General features: G+C 43.5%; 1 protein-coding gene across 1 annotated transcript in view; it reads left to right on the top strand.

Annotated features, from left to right (window-relative positions):
• LOC136991340 (obscurin-like) overlaps positions 1-20,496 on the top strand; it is a 176,250-nt gene that overhangs the window by 40,893 nt on the left and 114,861 nt on the right. The window contains 15 exon segments of the mRNA XM_067292206.1: positions 2,861-3,127; positions 4,061-4,330; positions 5,215-5,481; positions 5,981-6,247; positions 8,131-8,403; positions 9,800-10,066; positions 10,794-11,060; positions 11,565-11,828; positions 12,403-12,669; positions 13,067-13,330; positions 14,259-14,525; positions 15,392-15,658; positions 16,673-16,936; positions 17,686-17,952; positions 18,789-19,052. Coding sequence (XP_067148307.1) covers positions 2,861-3,127; positions 4,061-4,330; positions 5,215-5,481; positions 5,981-6,247; positions 8,131-8,403; positions 9,800-10,066; positions 10,794-11,060; positions 11,565-11,828; positions 12,403-12,669; positions 13,067-13,330; positions 14,259-14,525; positions 15,392-15,658; positions 16,673-16,936; positions 17,686-17,952; positions 18,789-19,052 — 4,002 coding nt within the window.

Raw genomic sequence — 20,496 nt, 5'->3', positions numbered from 1 at the left:
TTAAGGGTAGCACATACCTTTCAATGCATCTGTTCCGAGTTAGATGGATTAGACAATAAGAACACACTTCGTTACTGTCCTTAATATGTCTTAGAGCTTCATCACACAGCTGAGTTACTGTGCTTTAACACATTCTCGTGCATCAGCTGAGTAAGTCATGTGAATTATTTTAGGGATGTTAAAAACTTTAGGTAGAACTCTCTTATCAGAGTTTCAGTGAATGCATTTTCTTTTGCCACACACGTGTACATGCATGCTCAAGTAATGCTCAAGTAATTCACCCTGTCCACTCAGAGAGCCCGAAGGATTTGCTCTTCCTGCTTTCTCTGATATCTGGTCAAAATTTTTGCCTCTATACACAAAGAACAAATGTCTTCTGGATCAAATATATGTTAAATTTTATAAAGGGAAGCAACAAAGCAAAGAGACGAGAGGCAAAATGTTTAAGAGAGAGTGTACAGCATGTCCTTTTATTGCCGCTGCCCACTATGGTGAATTCTGCTTCATGAAATGGCAGTGCTGGCTGTCCAGCTTTGGAAGAGCTACATCCCAATTACTTCCCTTCATGCATTTTTCTTACAACTACCTGAACCCTTTTCAGTTTTAGACTGCTGCGAGGAGAGAGGACATCCCTAATGAACCTTCTCTGCTTCTGTGGCATTATGCACGCAAGTGCTCCCAGAGCGCAGCTCCCAGAGGCAGCGAACAGATGCAGCAGTTTGCGCAGCAGTGTTTGGGCTCTGACTAGAACCTGAGGATCTTGCTGGAAGTTGTGGGCTTTCTGAGGACCCCCGAGGAACTAGAACTAGAAGGTGATTGCTGTGAAGAGGAAAGGGGAAGCTAGGCAAGGACAACTGCAGGAGGCCTTGACTTCTCCTGGGAAAAGCTCGTGGGAAAAGCTCTAGCTAGGAGTGGCTGCTGCTAACGAGCTCTCTTGGTTGCCCCTGACCAGAGGGAGTTGGGGCCTTTGGTCCCGGTGGCCCTTGATTAGGGCGGTCAAGCACCCTCTCAGCCAGTGCTAGGGAGAGGCCTATATAAGAGCCAGGCCTAAAGCACAGCTCCCAGAGCGCAGTGAACAGAGGCAGCAAAGAGACGCAGCAGTTTGCGCAGAAGGGCGCGCGAAGGAACCTTTGTTTCTGTTCCCTGTGGTGTACGCTTCCTCAAGTATGGTCGTGACACGCCACACAGCGCATTCCCCAGTGGCTGTTGGAGTTGCTGTGTCAGAGGCTGGGACCCAGACTGACCCTCTGACGGCAGATGCAGCCCTCCAGGTCTCAGGCCGCAGGGAGTGCTTGGGGCCTCTCCGGGAGGCCTGGGCTGGCAGCCAGCTCTCCTGCAGGAGGTGTGCTGCTGTTGGCGAGCTGTGTCGTCAGCTAAGGGAGTTACGGGAGGAGGTCAGTAGGCTGCGCAGCATCCGAGAAGCGGAGCAAGTGATAGACAGGGTATTTTTGGAGACTGTGCAGCTTCGGGAGTCCCAACCCCCCACAGCAGTGGAGTTGCCAGAGGGCTCTGTGCTGTGTGAAACGGTACATCATAACATCATAGAAGAAGGCTGGAAACTGGTCACTGCTCGTGGGAGGAGAAAGGCTCCTACTCCTCCCGAAGACCTGAAGCTGAAGAACAGGTTTAGTGCCCTCCAGGATGAGGAGGAGATGGGCATGGCTGCAAGAGAAGTACCTGGGACAACAGACCCTGTGCCTTGCCGGAACGCCCGGAAGAAGCGGCGGGTGATTGGTGGACACCAGGTTAACCATGAGGCAGCAACGTGCCCTTGTGGCCAAGAAGGCCAATGGTATGCTGGGCTGCATCAGGAAGAGTGTTGCCAGCAGGTCGAGGGAGGTGATTCTCCCCCTCTACTCAGCCCTGGTGAGGCCACATCTAGAGTACTGCGTCCAGTTCTGGGCTCCCCAGTACAAGAGGGATGTGGCACTACTGGAGCAAGTCCAGCGAAGGGCTACAAACATGATTAGGGGACTGGAGCATCTCCCCTATGAGGAAAGGCTGAGAGAGCTGGGCCTGTTTAGCCTGGAGAAGAGAAGGCTGAGAGGAGATCTTATCAATGTGTACAAGTATCTGAAGGGAGGGTGTCGAGAGGATGGGACCAGACTCTTTTCAGTGGTGCCGAGCGACAGGACGCGAGGCAACGGGCACAAACTGAAACACAGACAATTCCATCTGAACATGAGGAAAAACTTCTTCACTGTGAGGGTGACAGAGCACTAGACCAGGTTGCCCGGAGAGGTTGTGGAGTCTCCTTCTCTGGAAATATTCAAAACGCGCCTGGATGCGATCCTGTGCAACGTGCTCTAGGTGACCCTGCTTGAGCAGGGGGGTTGGACTAGATGATCTCCAGAGGTCCCTTCCAACCTCGGCGATTCTGTGCTTCCTTAAACCTAGTCTGTCTTGTTGAGTATCTGTGCCTCAGAAGTATGAAGTTGTCCCTCTGGCCTTCGCTAAGACTCTTCATGCTTGCCCTCGGCCCTATTCTCTGTGACTACATCTCCCATGGGATGCCAAGACCCTGTATCTGAGAGATGCTGCAACGTAGAGAAAAAAGGAGTCCTCGCAGTCTCATAGCTGCACAGTCATAAATTACAGCACTGCACCACGATTACAGTGCTGAATATCGCTCCCACTCCATGGCCATGCAGGAGGCCTTTCCTGATCCCTGTATCCTCCCATTAATGAATTCTGCTTTCCCCCAAACTCATTCAAATCATGAGGTATGAGAGGTCCTGTACTGGTGTCATCTGCTCTGGTAAGAGTTTACTTAATCCCTCTTTAAATGCCTGGTAGCAGCTGAAAACGTCTCAACTTAAATATCCTGATTGTTCTCTATTTTGTTCCCGTTAACCTTCAGAGAAGCCTGCTGTCTTCATGAAGTCCTTGGACGATGTTTTTGGTGAGGAGCGAGGTGTGGTTAAACTGGAATGTGAAGTCTCCAAAGAGAAGGTCAAACCCGTTTGGAAAAAGGATGGTGTGGAGCTCACTTCTAGCAACAAATATGAGCAGACGCAGTCTGGGAAGACCCTGTGCCTCCTTATCTGTGACCTCGAAAAGACAGATGCAGGTTTATACACGTGTGATATTGGCACTGATGTTGCCAAGTCAAAGGTTGGCGTTCAGGGTAAGTACTGTAGTCAATGGTGGCCAGTCGAGGGGCGCTGGGAATACGTATGGGTTTGGTCACTTTGTCTCACACCTATTCTTCCATGAGCCTCAAGGGTCTCCACTGTAAACCGGTGTTGCCAGAATTATTATACAACACAATGACGTCTGAACACCCCTTGTTATTCTTCTTTTGTAAGTGTGCCTGGTGTTTTAATGAAAATCACTGGACATATCAAGAACATGCCAATTACGTTTCTTTCCTGAACACCCCTAAAATGGAGAAATGCTCCCAAGAAGAGCTACTAATTTCTTAAAATAAAAGAACCTTGTGTTTCACATGTTTCAGCTATTAGTTCAGTCAGTTGTGGGAATGTAAAAGTTAGAACATTGTCTGTTAAAGACCCGAATAATTCCTCCGGTCCTTTAATCCTTGTGGCTGCCTGTTGGAAGGAGGAGTGTTCAAGGCTTTCAAACTCCTATTTGACAATGAGACACGTTTTGAATTCCAGTCCATTTTGAACACCAGGAGGGGTTGGACAGTGAGAAAATAACAAACACAAACATCCCATTTCTCGGATCAGCATGGGCAAAAGCCTTTGTTTCACACAGCATCCCAAAGGCTTCCTAGGTCTGATAGCTTTTCCCCTCTCTAGCCTATTGAATCTTGACTCTGTTCCCCGGAGCAGGCTGTTCTCCACACAGTCATTCCAGAGTGAAGCCAGGAGATTCACATGGTTCTTTTCCTATAGCCTTGCGGTGACTCTGAGGGGAAAGTGTCGGAAAAACTCTTCCCCACGTCAAATGCATCAGTAAGGAATGCAGTGCTGTCCTGCAAATCCTGTAGATAAACGAGCCAGATGAGCTAAAAATGATAACACCACTACTCATGTCAGTCTTTAAAGCCTTTTCTCGTTATAATCATTGTATTAACCTACTTTTTGCCTTCCAGAATTAAACATTGGCATAACCAAACGGCTGAAGAATACTGAAATCCAGGAGGGAGAAGATTGCACTTTTGAGTGTATTTTGTCCCATGAAAGCATCGATGACTTCCACTGGACACTGAATGGGAGCAAAGTGGCAAGCGGTGGGCAATTTGAAGTATTTAACATGGGTCGGAAATATACACTCAATATCAAAAGTGCGACTGTTGCTGATACTGGAGAAGTCATTTTCACTGCCCGTGGTCTAACCTCCAAGGCCTCTCTGGTTGTGAAAGGTAATGAGATGAAACTGATTATGGGGTCTGAGTGTTTTCTTTTCATAGCGTATCTCAGTAAACCATGAGGGCAAACTCCTGACGTGATGGAAGTGAACAGCAACCTTCCCTGTGAGCCCAGAGGCACTGAGAATTTCCCTGAAAAACAAGCGAAAGGCTGAAACTTTTTATAGATGTTTGAAGAGTTGCAGAATGCATTGATTAGTGTTGCAAGTGCACTTCTCTCTACCTCTAGCTCCATTAATAATGGACCAAGAATGATCTGTTCAAATAACTGTAAATGCAAATATCCTTTAAGTCTAAGCTGAAGGGATGGTCTTCATCATATCTAACTGTACACACAGCTGCTACCTAGAATGTGTGCATCTGAAATAGTCCCCCAAGGCTCCCTGGGTAGCCAGCAGAGAGAAGAAATGGGTAGCTTTCGGACGTGGTTCCTCTGCCACAGTTGGACATATTTAGGACAGAATGAACTGTTGCCTGAACACCATTGCCTGTACTGAGTAGATCACTGCTGGCTATAAAGGGGACCTGGAGTGGTTGCCTCCACAACATATCTCCATACGGTTGATGTCTGCATTTGGTGAGGTAAATCGCACCCTAAATGCACATGCCAGTAAAGACAAAATGACAGCCTCTGATGTGAATGCCATCCAGACAAGTCTGCAATTCCTATAAATGATCACTACTGTTCACTGAGAGCCCATAACTGCAATGAATGTGCACTAAACAAGAACGCTTCTATTTCCCTCTGTTCCCATCATAACCTGAATCATTCATTGGGCAACATGAAAATTTATTGTATATTTTAGTTGAAAAAACAACAAAACTCCCTATATTGATCATGATTGTAGATTTTTATTCAGGACTCTTTTCTCCTTCAGAAAAACCTACAGAGGTTACAAAACAACTGGAGGATAAAACAGCAGCAGCAGGGCAGGACATCTGCCTGAGCTGCGAATTGTCAAAACCCGATGCAAGCATTCGGTGGTACAAGGATGGCAAAGCAATCCGAAAAAGCCAGAAATACGACTTGCAGCAAGAGGGAACACAAGCCGTTCTGATCATCCATGACTCCACAGTCAAGGACAGCGGGGAGTACACCTGTGAGACAGAGGTCTCAAAAACGAAAGCCAGGATCACGGTGCAAGGTCAGCAGAAGGGCACGCAGGGGCTGGAAAGTATAAAAGTTGGGGTAAAAATTTGCAACCTGCGGGAGATGTTCTTCTCTCCTGTTTCCCTAAACAGGACCAAATTTGGTTTTCAAAGATTTCTATGGATTAAAATTTTTTTAAAAATTCTGCAAAAAAACCTTCTAGGTCCTGAAGAATCTTTTGCATTAATTGATGAGCTAATCAAAAATGTCAATTTGTATTAATTTTTTTTGAATATGGGCATCAAACATTATATGCAGCTTGCCAGATGAGATCTCACGATCACCTGTACAATGTCATTAAGCTTTCCAGATATCTGATAATATTTTACCTGGTACATCCTATGGCAGGAAGTGGGCTTGGTGATCTTCTGAGATCCTTTCCATCTCTGTTTTCTGTGATTCTACTAGTTGGGGACAGAGGAGAGTCAAGATTGCGCTGTTTATGCTGAGGACTTGTTGGGTAACAAATTCTCTCTTTTATTTTCTTCCTGCAGAAAAACCCAATTACTTTGTCAAGGAACTTTCAGATCTGAAAGTCAATGAAAATGGAGTTGCAGTTTTTGTGTGCCAGAGTGAGAAAGCCGCATCCTCTGTGGTCTGGAGGAAAGGCATAGCAGAACTCAGGGCAAGCAGGAAATACGAGATCACCCAGAAAGGCAAACTCCTGCAGCTGACCATAAATAACTTGGAGAAAAATGACAATGACACTTACACCTGCGACATTGGGGATGCCCAGTCCAGAGCGAAGCTAGTCGTACAAGGTAAAATGGGAGGAACATGACTATACAGCCTGTTTCTCCAGCAGGAAGTGTTACCTTGGTGGAACTTGTACATTTATGCCAGATCTCTGAAACTCCAGCAGTCTGGTCTCACCAGCAGCTCTGTGCATGACCTGTGTTGACAGACATGCGGAGGGCAAAACACCCTGGGAGGGAAGGAACTATACAAACTAGCCCAGTGCTTCTGGGTGGCTGCATGGCCAGATGTCTAAGTGCTGCCACCTATGCGTAGGCAGATCTATTTCTCAGCGTACGGCCACTGATTCCTGGCTATATCTGACTCATGGTGTGTATATACAGTGCAGGACGTATGGGCAAAATCTTAGCAACACTGAGAACTGCACTTGCAGAGCAACCTGTTGATCTGAAGCGTTTACACTGGGAATACTTTAGGTCTGATTTAAAAAACAAAATGCTGATGTGAGGAGGTGCTGGTGTTTCTTTCTGGATATATGATTCATAAGATTCGTGGTGCCTGCTGCTGGACAAGGGAAAACTTATTCTGCCTCTAGGCTTTTTTCTCCATGTCTCTTGATGCCCCTTTCCAGTAGTGGCCTCTCAGAGACGATGAGTAGATGAGTGGTCCGGTGCTCGTTGTATGTTTTTAGCATCCCTCTGTGCCTTAGAGGCGAATTGCAGCCTCCACCTGAAAAGCACAGCCCAAGCAGGTTTTGTTTGATGTTACAGGCAGCAAACAAACTGAGGAAGGGGTGAGGTGGCCAGTGCAGATGGCAGGGCAGTACGTACAGGGAATAAATGAAGTTTGGTTGTTACTGCTTCTCACAGTCCACTCGTCACAGCCCCATTTGGGAGAAACTCTTGAGATGAGATAGATGAAGCAATGAAGAGAATAGGAGGAACAATCTGAGAACAGTCACACGGAGCTGCAGTGGCAGCGTGCTGTGAAGTTATTAAAGACTTGGGGGTTAAGGCTGAGTCCTGCACCTCTGACCATCTGCCACTGCAGCTTTGAGAAGCAAGGAGGTGTGCTTAATCCCCCTTGTTGCCTCAGGATTTGAGCCGTCTGAATTTGGTTTGAGGTTTCTGACACTTACTTTTTTGAGTGAAAAAACCACTCATCTCTGTCACAGAGCTCAAGATTATTTGGCTCGAAGAGGTAACATGTAAAATAAACATAAGTCATGAAGAATATGGCAGCATCGTACTTACGGTTCAGTAAAAACTCCGTCTACTGGTTTTGTAACTAGGAGCAGCATTAGGTATGTCTTTGTGTACAGTGATAACCTTTTATATGTACACACACCCACACACATTATATATATGTATATATATACACACATACACACAGTTTTTCAGGGCTGTTTTGTATTTCCTTTTATTAAAGCTGCACCCAGACAGACGCTCCATTTCCCACTGTGTTTGTGTTCGGGCTGAGCTCAAAGAAGTGGGGAGCTGAGTGGTCATATCCCATAGAGAGAAAGCTATATTTGCTCCAGAAAAATACAATAAGCAGAGGTAGTTCTCATAGGCTCACTGATGTCTAGGACACAGTGGCACTCAGAGCTTCACTTTGTCCCTGTTCCAGGTAGTTCCTTTAGGAGAAAGGTTATAATACTGGGTTTACAATGTACTGAGTACTTGTTCTACTATACGTGTTTTATTATTTTGAAGTTGTCTTCATCCTATTTTGGTGTGTGTCCTGTAAATATGTATATTATCTTCCTGTGAATAATTGTTTTGTTCAGTAACAAGAGAGTTATATTTCAGACTTCTTTATCATGATTCTGTTGTTGTTGTTGTTGTTGTTATGAAATACTCGTGCAAGAAGTCTTGGAATTTTCCGTACCAATTTTCATGCTAGAAGCTGGAGATTCCAGTAGTAGATGTATCTATGTTCCTTTCAGGCCAGAAAGTGCTAATAACAGAAGACCTGGAAGATGTCAATGTGTTAGAAGGAGAATCTGCCGTGTTCAAATGCAGAATCTCTCCTGTAGACTATAGCAAAGTGCAGTGGTTTTTGGATAAAACCCCACTCCATACCAATGAACTTAATGACATCCAGTCTCAGCCTGGTGGATATCACTTGCTAACCTTGAAAAAACTCTCACTGAAGGACTCGGGGGTCATTACTTTTGAAGCTGGTGATACGAAAACATCCGCCAGTTTGGTTGTTAAAGGTAATTCAAGCATCAAAACTGCAGGAGAGTTTAGAATAAGTAGAAATAACTGCTAGATAATGTGGATAGGTGAAAAAAAGAGCAAAAATGCTACAAATTAGGTCTCATCGTATGTTTACCTGTGTATGTTCAAGAATAGTGTTAGGTGTATAATAAAGCTAGAGTTAGGGAATTAATGTTTTGTAATCCTGGAGAACTGCCAGTGTGTTTGTTGGACCTTAGATGGGAATATTATAGTATGGGGATGGTTCACTGCATACCTCCGCTGGTTTTCCTTGAGCAGAGATAGGATGGCACGGCGATGGTCAGGGAGAAGACTTGCGCGTTCATAAGCCTGTACTAGAAGACAGCAGAAGACAGCAAGAAACTGTTCTTTCTTTTCACGACCTCAGTAGAGGTTTCTTCCTCCTTCCTCTTCCACAATAAGTGCCTGCTCTACACTAACTCATCTTAAAGCCTGGAATCCCAGGCTGGGATAGAGCCTGAATGGGAATCTCCACCGGGACCCTTTCACTGGCAGCTCTGCTTTCCTCTCTGTGTCTGTTCTGTGCTGGTTTTTAAGCTTGTCCTTCATGTCTGTTAAAAATATGTTGTTGGTTCTCATAATGAGAAATTAGTACCACTGGTCGTGTCAGAAGATGCTTTGTCGTTTCTTTGTGTCCTTCGTGTTATGCATGAGATCGCCTCGGTAAGGTTTTGCAGCTTTTTGTGTCTGTGGTCCAGTTCCAACCAGCAATCCGCAACTCAGTTCAGTGTCTCCCATCCCTGACCAACTTCTGAGAATTGTATCACCAGGAGCTTCTCCAGAAGTTGGTTCGCTGATGGCACTGACCTTTGTTGTTCTGTGTCTTCTCTGCCTCGCTCCATGGATCTGGCTGTCATCCCGGAATGATATGTGGAAGCTGAAGGAGGAAATTTTCTCTTAACGCCTGGGCCCTGGCAGAGTCTCTGCGTTATATTACACCATTTCTGTTTTCCTTTCACTGCTGAGGGCACAGGGAATCAAAATTCAAATAACTAAGTAACTGGCCACTGCGTAAGATCTTTGAGGGCTGAAATTTCACGCTATTCTTTGGAGTGCTGAAACCAATTCCATACTGTTTGTGTCATTAGTAGCAACAGCAGTGTTTAACGCTAGTGCTTACAGTAACAACAGTAATAGTGGCAATGTCTTGAATAGTCCAAATAGTAGTTAAAAGAAAAAAGTATATGGTCTTAAGCATTTTTTTGCTGCTGTGGAGTGCTGAATTGTAAAAAAAATCTATTTAGTTTGCTTGCTAGTTTTTTTTTTTGTTTCTGTAGTTCTGTATCTGAACAAAAAGGGTTGAAACAAAAAGGGAAAAAGTGATTTCCAAGCTCATGCATTTCCTTAAACATTTGCAATATTCCCTTTCAGAGCAACCTGTTCTTTTCAAGCAAGAGCTCCAAAATGAAGAGGCTAAGGAAGGAAAACAAGTCAAGCTGACCTGTGAGCTCAGCAAACCTGATATGCCAGTGAAATGGATGAAGGGAGACACTGTTCTCTATGCCAGCGAGAAGTATGAGTTTAAACAGCACGGTACTGTGGCAGAACTCATTATTCGAGATGTCGAGTCAGTAGACGCTGGGATCTATACCTGCAGCGCTGGGGAACTGAAGACCACTGCTCGGGTGAAAGTAAATGGTAGGCAGACTAGATACGTGGCAACACTTTCCTAATGCATTGTGTAATAGAGTTGCTATAAAGAAACAGCACTTCTTCATTGCAGCAGTGCCATCTGTGAATTCATGGTTAAAATTTAACAATAATATGTATACTTGTAAGTACATTTATGTATTTCTTGAATGTGGTTTCACATTATGTTTCTGGGATTTTAGGCCTGTAACTTCCCACTGAGGTGGAAATAAATGTTAAGGTTTCATGTTCTATACGCTGCATGCCAGAGTTCCCAAACTATTAGCTATTTTACATGGCTGTGGTTAAGACTGGAATTAGAATTGGAGACCTTGAAAAGTAGTACATGCCACAGAGGAAAGCAGGAGAGAGAGAGGGCGTGAGTACTGTCACAGAGCCCTGCAGCGGCTGGGGATTTGATAGGTGAGGATGCGCAGAGGACCGTGAAGTAGTCCCTACAAAAGATAAGAGAAACTTCTCTCATACCCCAAGGAATCCCTAATGATCTGATAATACCTGGGAGAGAGTTTTCTTCCTGCTCCCAAACAGAGTGACATGGTTGGGAAGAAAACTCTCTGCTGCTGCCTATCCCACTGCTCTGCTCTTATGAAAGAGGACTGGCTGGAAGTGTGTTAGTTTTAAGGAGTGACGGCTGCCCTGGAGTGCTTATTGCACAGCGGGAGAAGAACAGGAGAAGGTACGTGCCATACCTGATCTCTGTGTTTCTGTGCTCTAGCTGTGCCTGTCCTCTTCAAACAAACCCTGGAGAGCACGGAAATGGAAGAGGGGAAAACTGTCTCTTTGCGCTGTGAACTCACAAAACCTGACGCACCTGTGGTGTGGAAGAAGGGAGGAGAGACGATCCAGGCAAGTGCCAAATATGAAATGAAGCAGAAGGGGACAGTGGCGGAGCTGGTGATTCATAATGCAGAGGCAGAAGATGCAGGAAGATACACCTGTGACACTGGAGACCAGCAGACCACAGCCCAAGTCAAAATCCATGGTAAGAATAAGATACCGGCTTGTGACTATTTGTTGTTGTTTTTGCCATGGTCCTGCTAGGTCCTGCCAATCAAATATTCCTGGTCTGGTAAAATATCTATCCTTGCTTCTGAAATAACTATTCTGTTTTCTGCTCTGGACAGAGACACTTGTCTGAGCTCTAAGCCAGGAGGTAAGAATGGCCTCGGCTATTTTGTTAAAGACTGTGCAGTTCTTTCCTTCAGCTACTGAGCCATTTTTTTCATGTGTCTGTGACCAACAGTATTTGGGCAACAGAGGAGTTCTTACTTTGATATCAAATTATTGTAAAATAATTATCTTGTTTTTATTTCCCTTGATTTCATGGTGTGCTAATATAAATGCAACTAAAGTCCTGGAAGTGCAGGTGAGTCGCAGTTAATTAGCTGTATACCAAGGGAATTGTTTTTGGCACTGTTTAAGTCCCTTATGAGGTAACCGATTGGTACCGATGCCCCTTAAATAAAATGAACGCTTCATCCCTCAGCCATCTGTGCACTCATCAAAGAAGATCTTAAGAGCTTGGAAGCTTTGGAAGGGGGGACAGCCAGCCTACGCTGCGAGCTGAGCAGGGAGGCCCCCGTGGAGTGGAGGAAGGGGCACACTGTTCTCAGACCAAGTAAGAAGTACAGGATGAAACGAGAGGGTGCTGTGGCTGAGCTGCTGATCCACGATCTGGACTCAAAGGATGCTGGAGACTATACCTGTGTAGTGGGAAACGAAAAAACCACAGCAGCCTTATCAGTGAATGGTAAAAAGTCAGAAATGACCCGTGAAACTCTGGAACGTTTTTGTCCATCCCCTCCATCCTCCTTTCTGCGTAGTTCCTAACAACACCTATCTTTATGTCTCGCTTCTACTTTTTTCATCCTTATTTTTCATGTTACCATGTCACTGCTTTCTCCATTCCCCATCCACCATCAGCGTTCAGTGTGCTCTGTGTTGCATGTATGTGTGTTGTGCTGTCTTCCCAGAGACCTTTCTCAAATGAATGCTGCTGACGTGCTTGTGTGTTTTATTGAATTAGTATGGAAACATAAGACACCTTGGGATTTTCTGTTAAGGAGGGCTTAGCACCCTTAATGATGAGGATAAGTTTGTCAATAATATGTGTGATCCAAACCAAATCAGAGGCTTTGATTCCCAAAGAACAGTTCACTTAAGGGTTTTTTTCTTCCAGCCAGAGAAATGGCAGGATGTGTTTGAGGATAAGAGTGTTGGAATAAGGCCTGGGTAGTTACGTGATAAATCACAGTTCAGCCTTTTACCGGAGGTGCTGGGGTAAGGCTTTGAGTTGCAATGCCTGTTCATTGTGCGTCTCTCAGCCCTGCCAGTTCGTTTCAAAAAAGAACTGAAGAACGAGGAAGGCACAGAGAGCGGAACGGCCACTCTGCAGTGCGAGCTGAGCAAGGCGGTTGACTCGGTCGAGTGGAGGAAGGACGAGAAGGTGCTGATGCCAAGCGGCAAATACAAAATGAGACAGGAAGGCCGTTTTGCCGAGCTGGTAATCCAGGATCTGGAATTGACGGATGCTGGGAATTACACTTGCGTGTGCGAAGACCAGAAGACAACAGCTGCTTTGCGAGTGAACGGTAAACGTTCTACCCCTGTTTATCATTTAGCCCTTCCCTGAAACTTCGTGTGTTGGACGCTCGGTGTTTTCTGATCTTCTGAGGACCTGCCAGTATGGTTTCTTGGAGAGGTTTCATGTTCTTAGCTCTGTGATGACTATGAGTCACCCTGCTAAAGGACATTTCCCTGTGCTTTTTTGCTTTGACGCAGCATAGCTAGGTTCTGTGCTGTTTTCTCTCATTTCTTTTCCTTTACTGTAGGAGTTCTCCCCCCCCCCCCCCAAACTTACCACTCTATTCATCTAGCAGTAACGCATGTTTAACTAAATGTATATGCTGCAGTCTGGTAGCTCACGGAAAAGTCCAGGTCATTTCATTCTAGCTCTGATTCCGTCTCTGTTGGTATTGCGTCCTTCAGCCTTGCCTATCCTCTTCCAAGAAGAACTGGTGAACAAGAAAGCTACAGAGGGAGAGGCAGTCGCTTTGCAGTGTAAACTCAGCAAGTCAGCCCCGGCCGAATGGAGAAAGGGGCATCAGGTTCTCAAGCCAAGTGAGAAATACAAAATAAAACAGGAAGGCCCCTTTGTGGAGCTGATGATCCAGGATTTGGATTTGACAGACGCTGGCGATTACAGCTGCGCGTGTGGAGATCAACAGACTACAGCTGCGTTGATAGTAAATGGTAAAAAGAAATCTGAGGCGCATGCCCCAAGTAAACCTGTATATTCCAGACACTCTTCCTCTTTTTCTCCTATTGCATCTTTTTCCTGTATATTTTCCAGCTCCTCCATTGCTGATTGATTTTCCTTTCCTGTTTTCCTTCTCTCTCTTTTTGCCCGATCTCTTCTTGATGTGCTGTTTGTCTTCCTAGATGCTATGTTTAAACAGCAAATGGAGTACAGGTTCCCAACTCAGTACAATCTCCTAGTCCAGTGTAGCTGCTTGTTTAAGTTTTCCCACAGGAATTGTCCTAAAAGTGGGACTAATATTTGCTTTGTGTTACTTAGAACGTTGCTCCCAAGACGAGCAAGCTTTTGTCAGTATATGATGCTACACACTGACTGTCTTAATGAAAACGCAGCCTTTTTATGCTCCTGCAGTTCCCACCCCTTTTTTGTCAATTATTTTTTTTAGTCTCCCAAAGCACGTATTTTATCTCTGCAGAAAGCTGGCAGCCTGTTTGCAACTGTTTTATTTGAAGGAGCCCTGTTTATAGAAGTACAGACAGTGCAATAAATCGGGCATTTCTGTGGAACCGCTGGTTCTCTCAAAGGAAAGAAAAAGCTTTAGGCCTCACGTTGAAATGTGGCCTCTGGTTTTATGCCTATACTTCTGTTGATGCATATAATAAAGGGTGATGACTCGATCTTGTCAACTAAGGCTGCAGATAGAAAGACAGGCTTTTGAAGCAGATTTTAAAGGGTGAGGACAGGAAATTAAAAGGCAAACTGAAATCTCTTGAAATGCTAGAGATTTTAACACAGTCCTGAAATGTAAAGGTTTTATGGCATCAGTGACATGCAGCTGCAGAGAAATAAGAAAAGAGAGTAAGTTCATGGGTCAGACTTTCTCAGCTTTGATGCCGTGTCCATATTGCATTTACTCTACAGTCCTACCTACTCTTTTCATCAAAGAACTGGTGGATGAAGAAGCTACGGAAGGTAAAAGCGTCTCTCTGCGCTGCGAGCTGAACAAGGCTGCCGCTAACGTGGGGTGGAAAAAGGGACTCAAAACCCTCAAATCAAGTGACAAGTATAAAATGAAACGAGAAGGTGTCGTTGCTGAGCTCATAATCCAAAACGTAGACACGGCGGATGCTGGAAATTATTGCTGTGTGTGCGGAGACCAGCAGACTATGGCTGTTTTAACAGTACATGGTAAAACACACAAACCCAGAAACGTGCTTAAAGTAACTGTAGTGTTTCCTCCGTTCATTTGGATGGGCACCCAGTGCGCCCTGCCACCTCCTTCACTGTGACTTAGCGATTTTTAGGTTTCCAAAAATTCATAGAAATTAGGTTATTCCCCGATAAGCTTTTTTCAGGGAACTTGCAATCTTACTCCCATACTTCATTCCTGGGACAACAAGGTGCTTTTATACATATGGGCCAGTTGTCATTGTATTCAGTTAGTCTCATGTGTAAAGCAAGCTGAAACCTTCTAGCTGCCAGTCATTCTCAGTGAGAACTTTGATTTTTGCTGAAACGGATGTGTTTGAAAGAGAATGTCAGTTCAGGTAAAAATGTTAGTTTTCCCACCATGTACTGAAATGAATATTTTCATTTCAAACTGACATTTTAGAATGAAACTTCAGTGTTTCATTTTTTATGTCGAATGTCTTTTCATTTGCTTAAATATGTGAAGGCAGAGCGAACATCCTCCTTTCATTTCAGTTTAAAAGTTCATATGAGAAAACCAATTTTTTTTCAAAAATTTCAAATTAAGATTTATTTTTTGCTTGAAATTTTACAGGAAAAAATTGGGTTTTCTACTGATGTTTTCTACTTCTGTCTGTATTGATCTGTGACTCTAAGTACATGTAAAATATCTCTGTGTATTACTGCAACTATTGAGTCCTTGCCTGGTGATACGATTTCTTTCCTCATACTGATTCCTGGAGGCTTGTGACAGTTTATGTTCTTGTATTGGCATATCAGTTCAAGATAATAGGGACAAGGAGGAGGATGTTTAATTTTAACTCTTTGGAGCATTACGTCTCACTGCCCATCTTGCTGTCTCTCAGCTTTGCCTGCGTTTTTCAAAGAAGGGCTGAAGAACAGAGAAGCCACAGATGGTGCAACAGCCACTCTGCGCTGTGAGCTAAGCAAAGTCGGTGTCCCGGTGGAGTGGAAAAAAGGGGACAAGCTTCTCAAACCGAGTGATAAGTATAGGATGAGACAGGAAGATACTTCTGCAGAACTACTGATACGAGACCTGGAGGTAGAAGATACAGGAGAATATATGTGTGTGTGTGGAGATCAGAAGACCTCGGCTGTATTGACAGTCCATGGTAAAGAAACCAATTCTCGCTTATGGTAGCGGTATCTCAGAGATCCCCCTTTTCTTTGAGATGTCCCTTTCTTGCTCAGTTAGGAAGAGGTGGTTTTTTTTTTCGTTCAGGAATGGATGACTGTGCTTCTTCCTTGCAGGACTGTGATACATCCTGCTGATGGGGAAGAAAAAACCCAAACCATTTTTCTGAAGGTCCTGATTTAAGGAGTAGTGAGAGAAATTTTGTTCCTCCCTCTGCCATGGTGAATAGTGTGACAGTCTTGGTTATGCTTTAGCGGAGGCAATTCACATGTAGTTCCAGTAAATGAAAGAATTGTTTCCATTTGAGATGTATCTTAATGCTGAAATGCTTTTAAGGACATGGACAAAACTGTGGAGGCAAAACTCTCTCTTCTCTCAGATTTCTCTGCATGCTTTTCCTTCCTCTTCTTTATCCTGATCAAATACACTTCTGTTTTTCCCTTCTTCTAAACTAGCATTTTCTTCCCTGTGCCAGTCACTTGCTGAAAAACCTCCCCCTGCCCCCAGTTCCTGATATTAGAGCCATTATGCCCTTGGAAATTATGGCTTAAAGGTGCACCTAAAGTTAGTTTGCCAGTTTTTTTCTGATCAAGAAAGGTAAATTATGATATCGGGGAAGGTATTTCCTGTAGAGATCTGCAAAAAACAAGGCTGTCGTCAAGGGCAATGACTTTCAGTCAAGTGATTAGTGTTCAGGACAGATGGACTCACATGGCAGTAGATACAGAGGACTATTGGAATCAGCTGGGAAATGGTGAGCATGCTGCATAAGTCAACATTAGAAGAAGGTTATTGTGACAATTATCCCTCTAAGGTCCCGCAGTAGTTTTCTAATAGATGCAATTTTCAAGATAGTGCAGGATCACTGTTGAAGGAGACTGTGATTTAGTTTGCTCTAATAGCGAAGGACAGGGCTCAGAACCTAGTCCTGTGCTCCTCAAGGTCTGATTAATGGTTTTGATGGACTCTTTGTTTATATTACATCCCTTAGCTTTGCCTGCATTATTCAAAAAAGAACTCATTAATATGGAAGCCACAGAAGACGGAACAGCTACTCTACGCTGTGAGCTAACTAAATCCGCTCCAGTGGAGTGGAGGAGAGGGCAAGAAGTCCTCAAGCCTAGTGACAAGTACAAAATGAGATTGAAGGATTCCATTGCGGAGTTGACAGTCCATGGCTTGGAGGAGCAAGATGCGGGAGATTACACATGTGTGTGCGGAGACAAGACGACGACTGCGTCATTGACAGTGCATGGTAAAATACATGGGTTTAATAGGGATTTTCTGCATTGTCATCTGTGATCTCAAGCAGGATCACAAACTGATCTTGATTCCATCTATTATTTTAAATTTTATGACAGCTGTACCAAGCGCTGGGGATATCTTTCCCTCACTTGGGGCTGATAAATAGCATCATACAGTCTTTTTAGTCCCTGATTTTTCTTGTTAATACAATCTGGAGGTAGATAATGAGGACCTTGGTGAAGTCATAAATAACACTTTACGTATTTCCAGAGAATTAATTTCTCTAGGTGTATCACTGAGATTTCATTTATTTTTTCTTGAATGGAATTAAAAGGTGATTATCCATTGTGATAAAATAGAGAAAGACAGGTAGGAATGATACACTGTGTCTTGGAGGTTAAGTAACGGATCGTGTTCATTTTAAGTATTCATCTAATCTTAGCACAGGCTAGAGCTGTGCGTAGTTCCTTGAAAGTTCAGGGTCAGCTTTCTACTATTTATATCTTAAAATGCCTTTAAAGCATATCTTCTGATACTGAGTTTTACAACACTGATTTCCAGTTCAGTTGTGACAATGCCAAATGTGGCCTATTGGAAAGCAAAAGGCAGGGATGCTCCTGAAATCATTATAATTTGCCACTCAGGTACCGTATATTTTAATCAAAATTTTTAGAGCTTAAGGGTTTTAATCCAGTGGAGCAATCAAGATGCAGTATTTCCTCATTTTTAAAGTGCTCTCTCTTAACCTATGATCTTCAGCCCTTCCTCCACATTTTAAGAAAGAATTGAAGAACATGGAAGCCACAGAAAGTGGCATGGCCACTTTATGCTGTGAATTGAACAAGCCTGCAGCTTCCGTGGAATGGAGAAAAGGTGACAGAGTCCTGAAGCCAGATGAGAAGTTCACCATAAAACTTGAGGGCTCAATTGCCGAGCTGATGATTCGTGATTTAGATCTGACAGATGCTGGAGATTACACATGCCGCTATGGATATCAGGAAACCACAGCTGCACTAAAAGTGAATGGTAAAAAATATATTCCCATTTCAGTGCATTATTTTCAACCATCTGTTTTTTAAAAGCATGGTAGTATCAGCTTCGAAATTGGAACCCTGTTTCTGATCAGTTTAGAAAACTGGATGGACATAGAAATAAGGGCCTGAATGTGCTGGTCAGTATCAGGTACTGGTCAAGCATTCACTGCAAAAATTCCAGGTTCCGTTGGGATATTCGTCTTGGTTCCAACTCACTTTGATGTTCATGTTCAGTAGTAGTTCCTAAAAAAGGACTATCATATGTCATCACTATGTTGATTGTAATGACGTTACAATCCTAAGGCAGAGAATATTACGATTTAATGATGGGATATTTTTGAGATAGTTTTCAGCCTGGTATTAAACATTCTTTGAGAATAATATGACAGTTAAGGTCTACTTAACCATGTTCTGAGGAGACATCTCATGGAAAAGTGAGATTGATGCCTCAGATAGCTATCATTTACAAACCTTTTTAGAAATGATTTGCATTGCGATAGAACAGACATTCCAGTTAGGCTTTATTTTCTGTTTTGCTAGGCAATAGCCAAAGTAATGCAGGACTCAGTCCTGCAGAGTTTGAAGAAATCGAGACTGGTGTGGTTCTCTATTTTCCTTCCAAAGACCAGTCTGTAAGAAAAACCTCTGCCTTGTGAGCAAGGTGTTCTCCACCTTTCTCAAGTCACCATCATGTGGTTCTCAGAGTGATCATTAATCCTGCGTTATTAGGGAAAGCTTTGCTTGTCACATGTAGTCCATGGACCACAGATAAATAGTTATTTGGATAGCTGCTATGGTCATGCATTCTGTTCATTTTGAATTCCTCAGCATTGCCTGTACACTTCAAGGAAGAAATGAAGAATGAGGAAGCCACAGAAGGTGAAACAGCCACACTCCAATGTGAGCTATCTAGGGCTGCCTCTGTGGAGTGGAAAAAGAAGCACAAAGTGCTCAAATCAAGTGAAAAATACACTATGAGACAGGAAGGTACCACTACACAACTGCTGATCCATGCTTTAGAAGTCAAGGATGCTGGGGACTATACCTGCGTGTGTGGAGACAAGAAGACTACTGCAGCACTGATAGTGCATGGTAAAATACCTGAATCAGAAAGTCAGATTTTAATGTGTGACATTTCTCTTACCTCCTCTAGAAGCCTCAATACTGACTCAAAATGAATTCTTTCTCTTGCCATCATTAATTGTTTTTATAATGTGTTTTCTTGCCTTTTTTTCTGATTTTCATCCATTTCTAACTAGAATTCTAGTTTCATTGGTTATACTAATATTCTTCTCTGTTTTCCTCTTCCTGCTCTGGTTGATGCATGGTTACACTGCTTTATATCACACTTAAAGCTGAAGGATTCCACTTGCTTGCATTTTTTGTTTTGCTTTACCTGCTTTGGACTTGAGCGGGGAGAGATGGAGTAGCTGGTGCATTCATTTTTCTTCACTTGAAATCTAAGATCACTTTATGTTAAGATTTGACAGATAATTTTAAATAACACAAACAGAACTTGATTCTTGAACTTGACAGCGAGGACAGCAAGCAGTAGAGTTACATCCATCTTTCTCACCTGGAAAGTCAACGAATCAGTTTCTTTGCTCTGCTACCAAGACCTTTTCATCTTGATATTTACCAATAAAAAGGATGATTTCAGTCTTGAACCCCCAGTTTAACTATAGAAAATAGAACTGGAAAGGATTCTGCAGATTATCTAGTCCACCCTTGAGCCCCAAGGCACCTCTGCCTAGCCTGTGCTTAAAAACCTCCAGTGGTAAAGAATCCACAATACCTTCAATAACTCACTCCACTGCCTGACTATCATTATTGCTGGAAAGTTCTTCCCAGTGCCAAACCAAAATCTTTCTTAGGTTGGCTTAAGTCATTACTTCTTGTCCCATTTTCTGTGGACATGGAGAAATATTTATTATCATTCTCTTTCTGAAACTCTTCTACAGATTTGAAAACTTTTGTCATGTCTCCATTTTATCTTCTCTTTTCTGGCCTAAGCAACTTCAAGTCTTTTACTTTTTCTGCATAAGTCATGTTTTCTAGACTTTGGCCCACCCTTGTTGCTTTCTGGACCATCTTCAGTTGATCCACATCTTTCTAGAAGTGTGGTGCCCCAAAATGGACAAAAATGCTCCATCCGAGGTTTTACCAGAGTGGAGTAGGATGAAGGAACTTCGTATGTCTTGCATATGACACTCCCGTTTATATATCCTATTATGATGATTGCTTTATTCACATCGAAATTGCACTTTTGACTTGAATTTGCTATGTGATCTCTTGTTAACCCCAAATCCCTCTCTGCAGATCTGCTCCCTATTGCTCCCCATCTTGTACTTGTGTTGCTGACTGCTCCTGAATATATTTTGCACCTGCTCTTGCTGAATTGCAGCCTATTTTTCACACCACTGTTTTGTCAAGATCCTCTTCATCCTAATCCTCTCGCAAAGTGCTTTGAGCTTCTCTTCCTTCCCAGCTTTGTATCATCTGCAAATTTAATAAGACTACTCTGAATTTCATTGTC

Source organism: Apteryx mantelli, chromosome 2, assembly GCF_036417845.1.
Source record: "Apteryx mantelli isolate bAptMan1 chromosome 2, bAptMan1.hap1, whole genome shotgun sequence".
NCBI classification, from domain to species: domain Eukaryota; kingdom Metazoa; phylum Chordata; class Aves; order Apterygiformes; family Apterygidae; genus Apteryx; species Apteryx mantelli.
The sequence above is the reverse complement of the archived record's forward strand: the minus strand, read 5'-3'. Positions and strand labels throughout refer to the sequence as shown.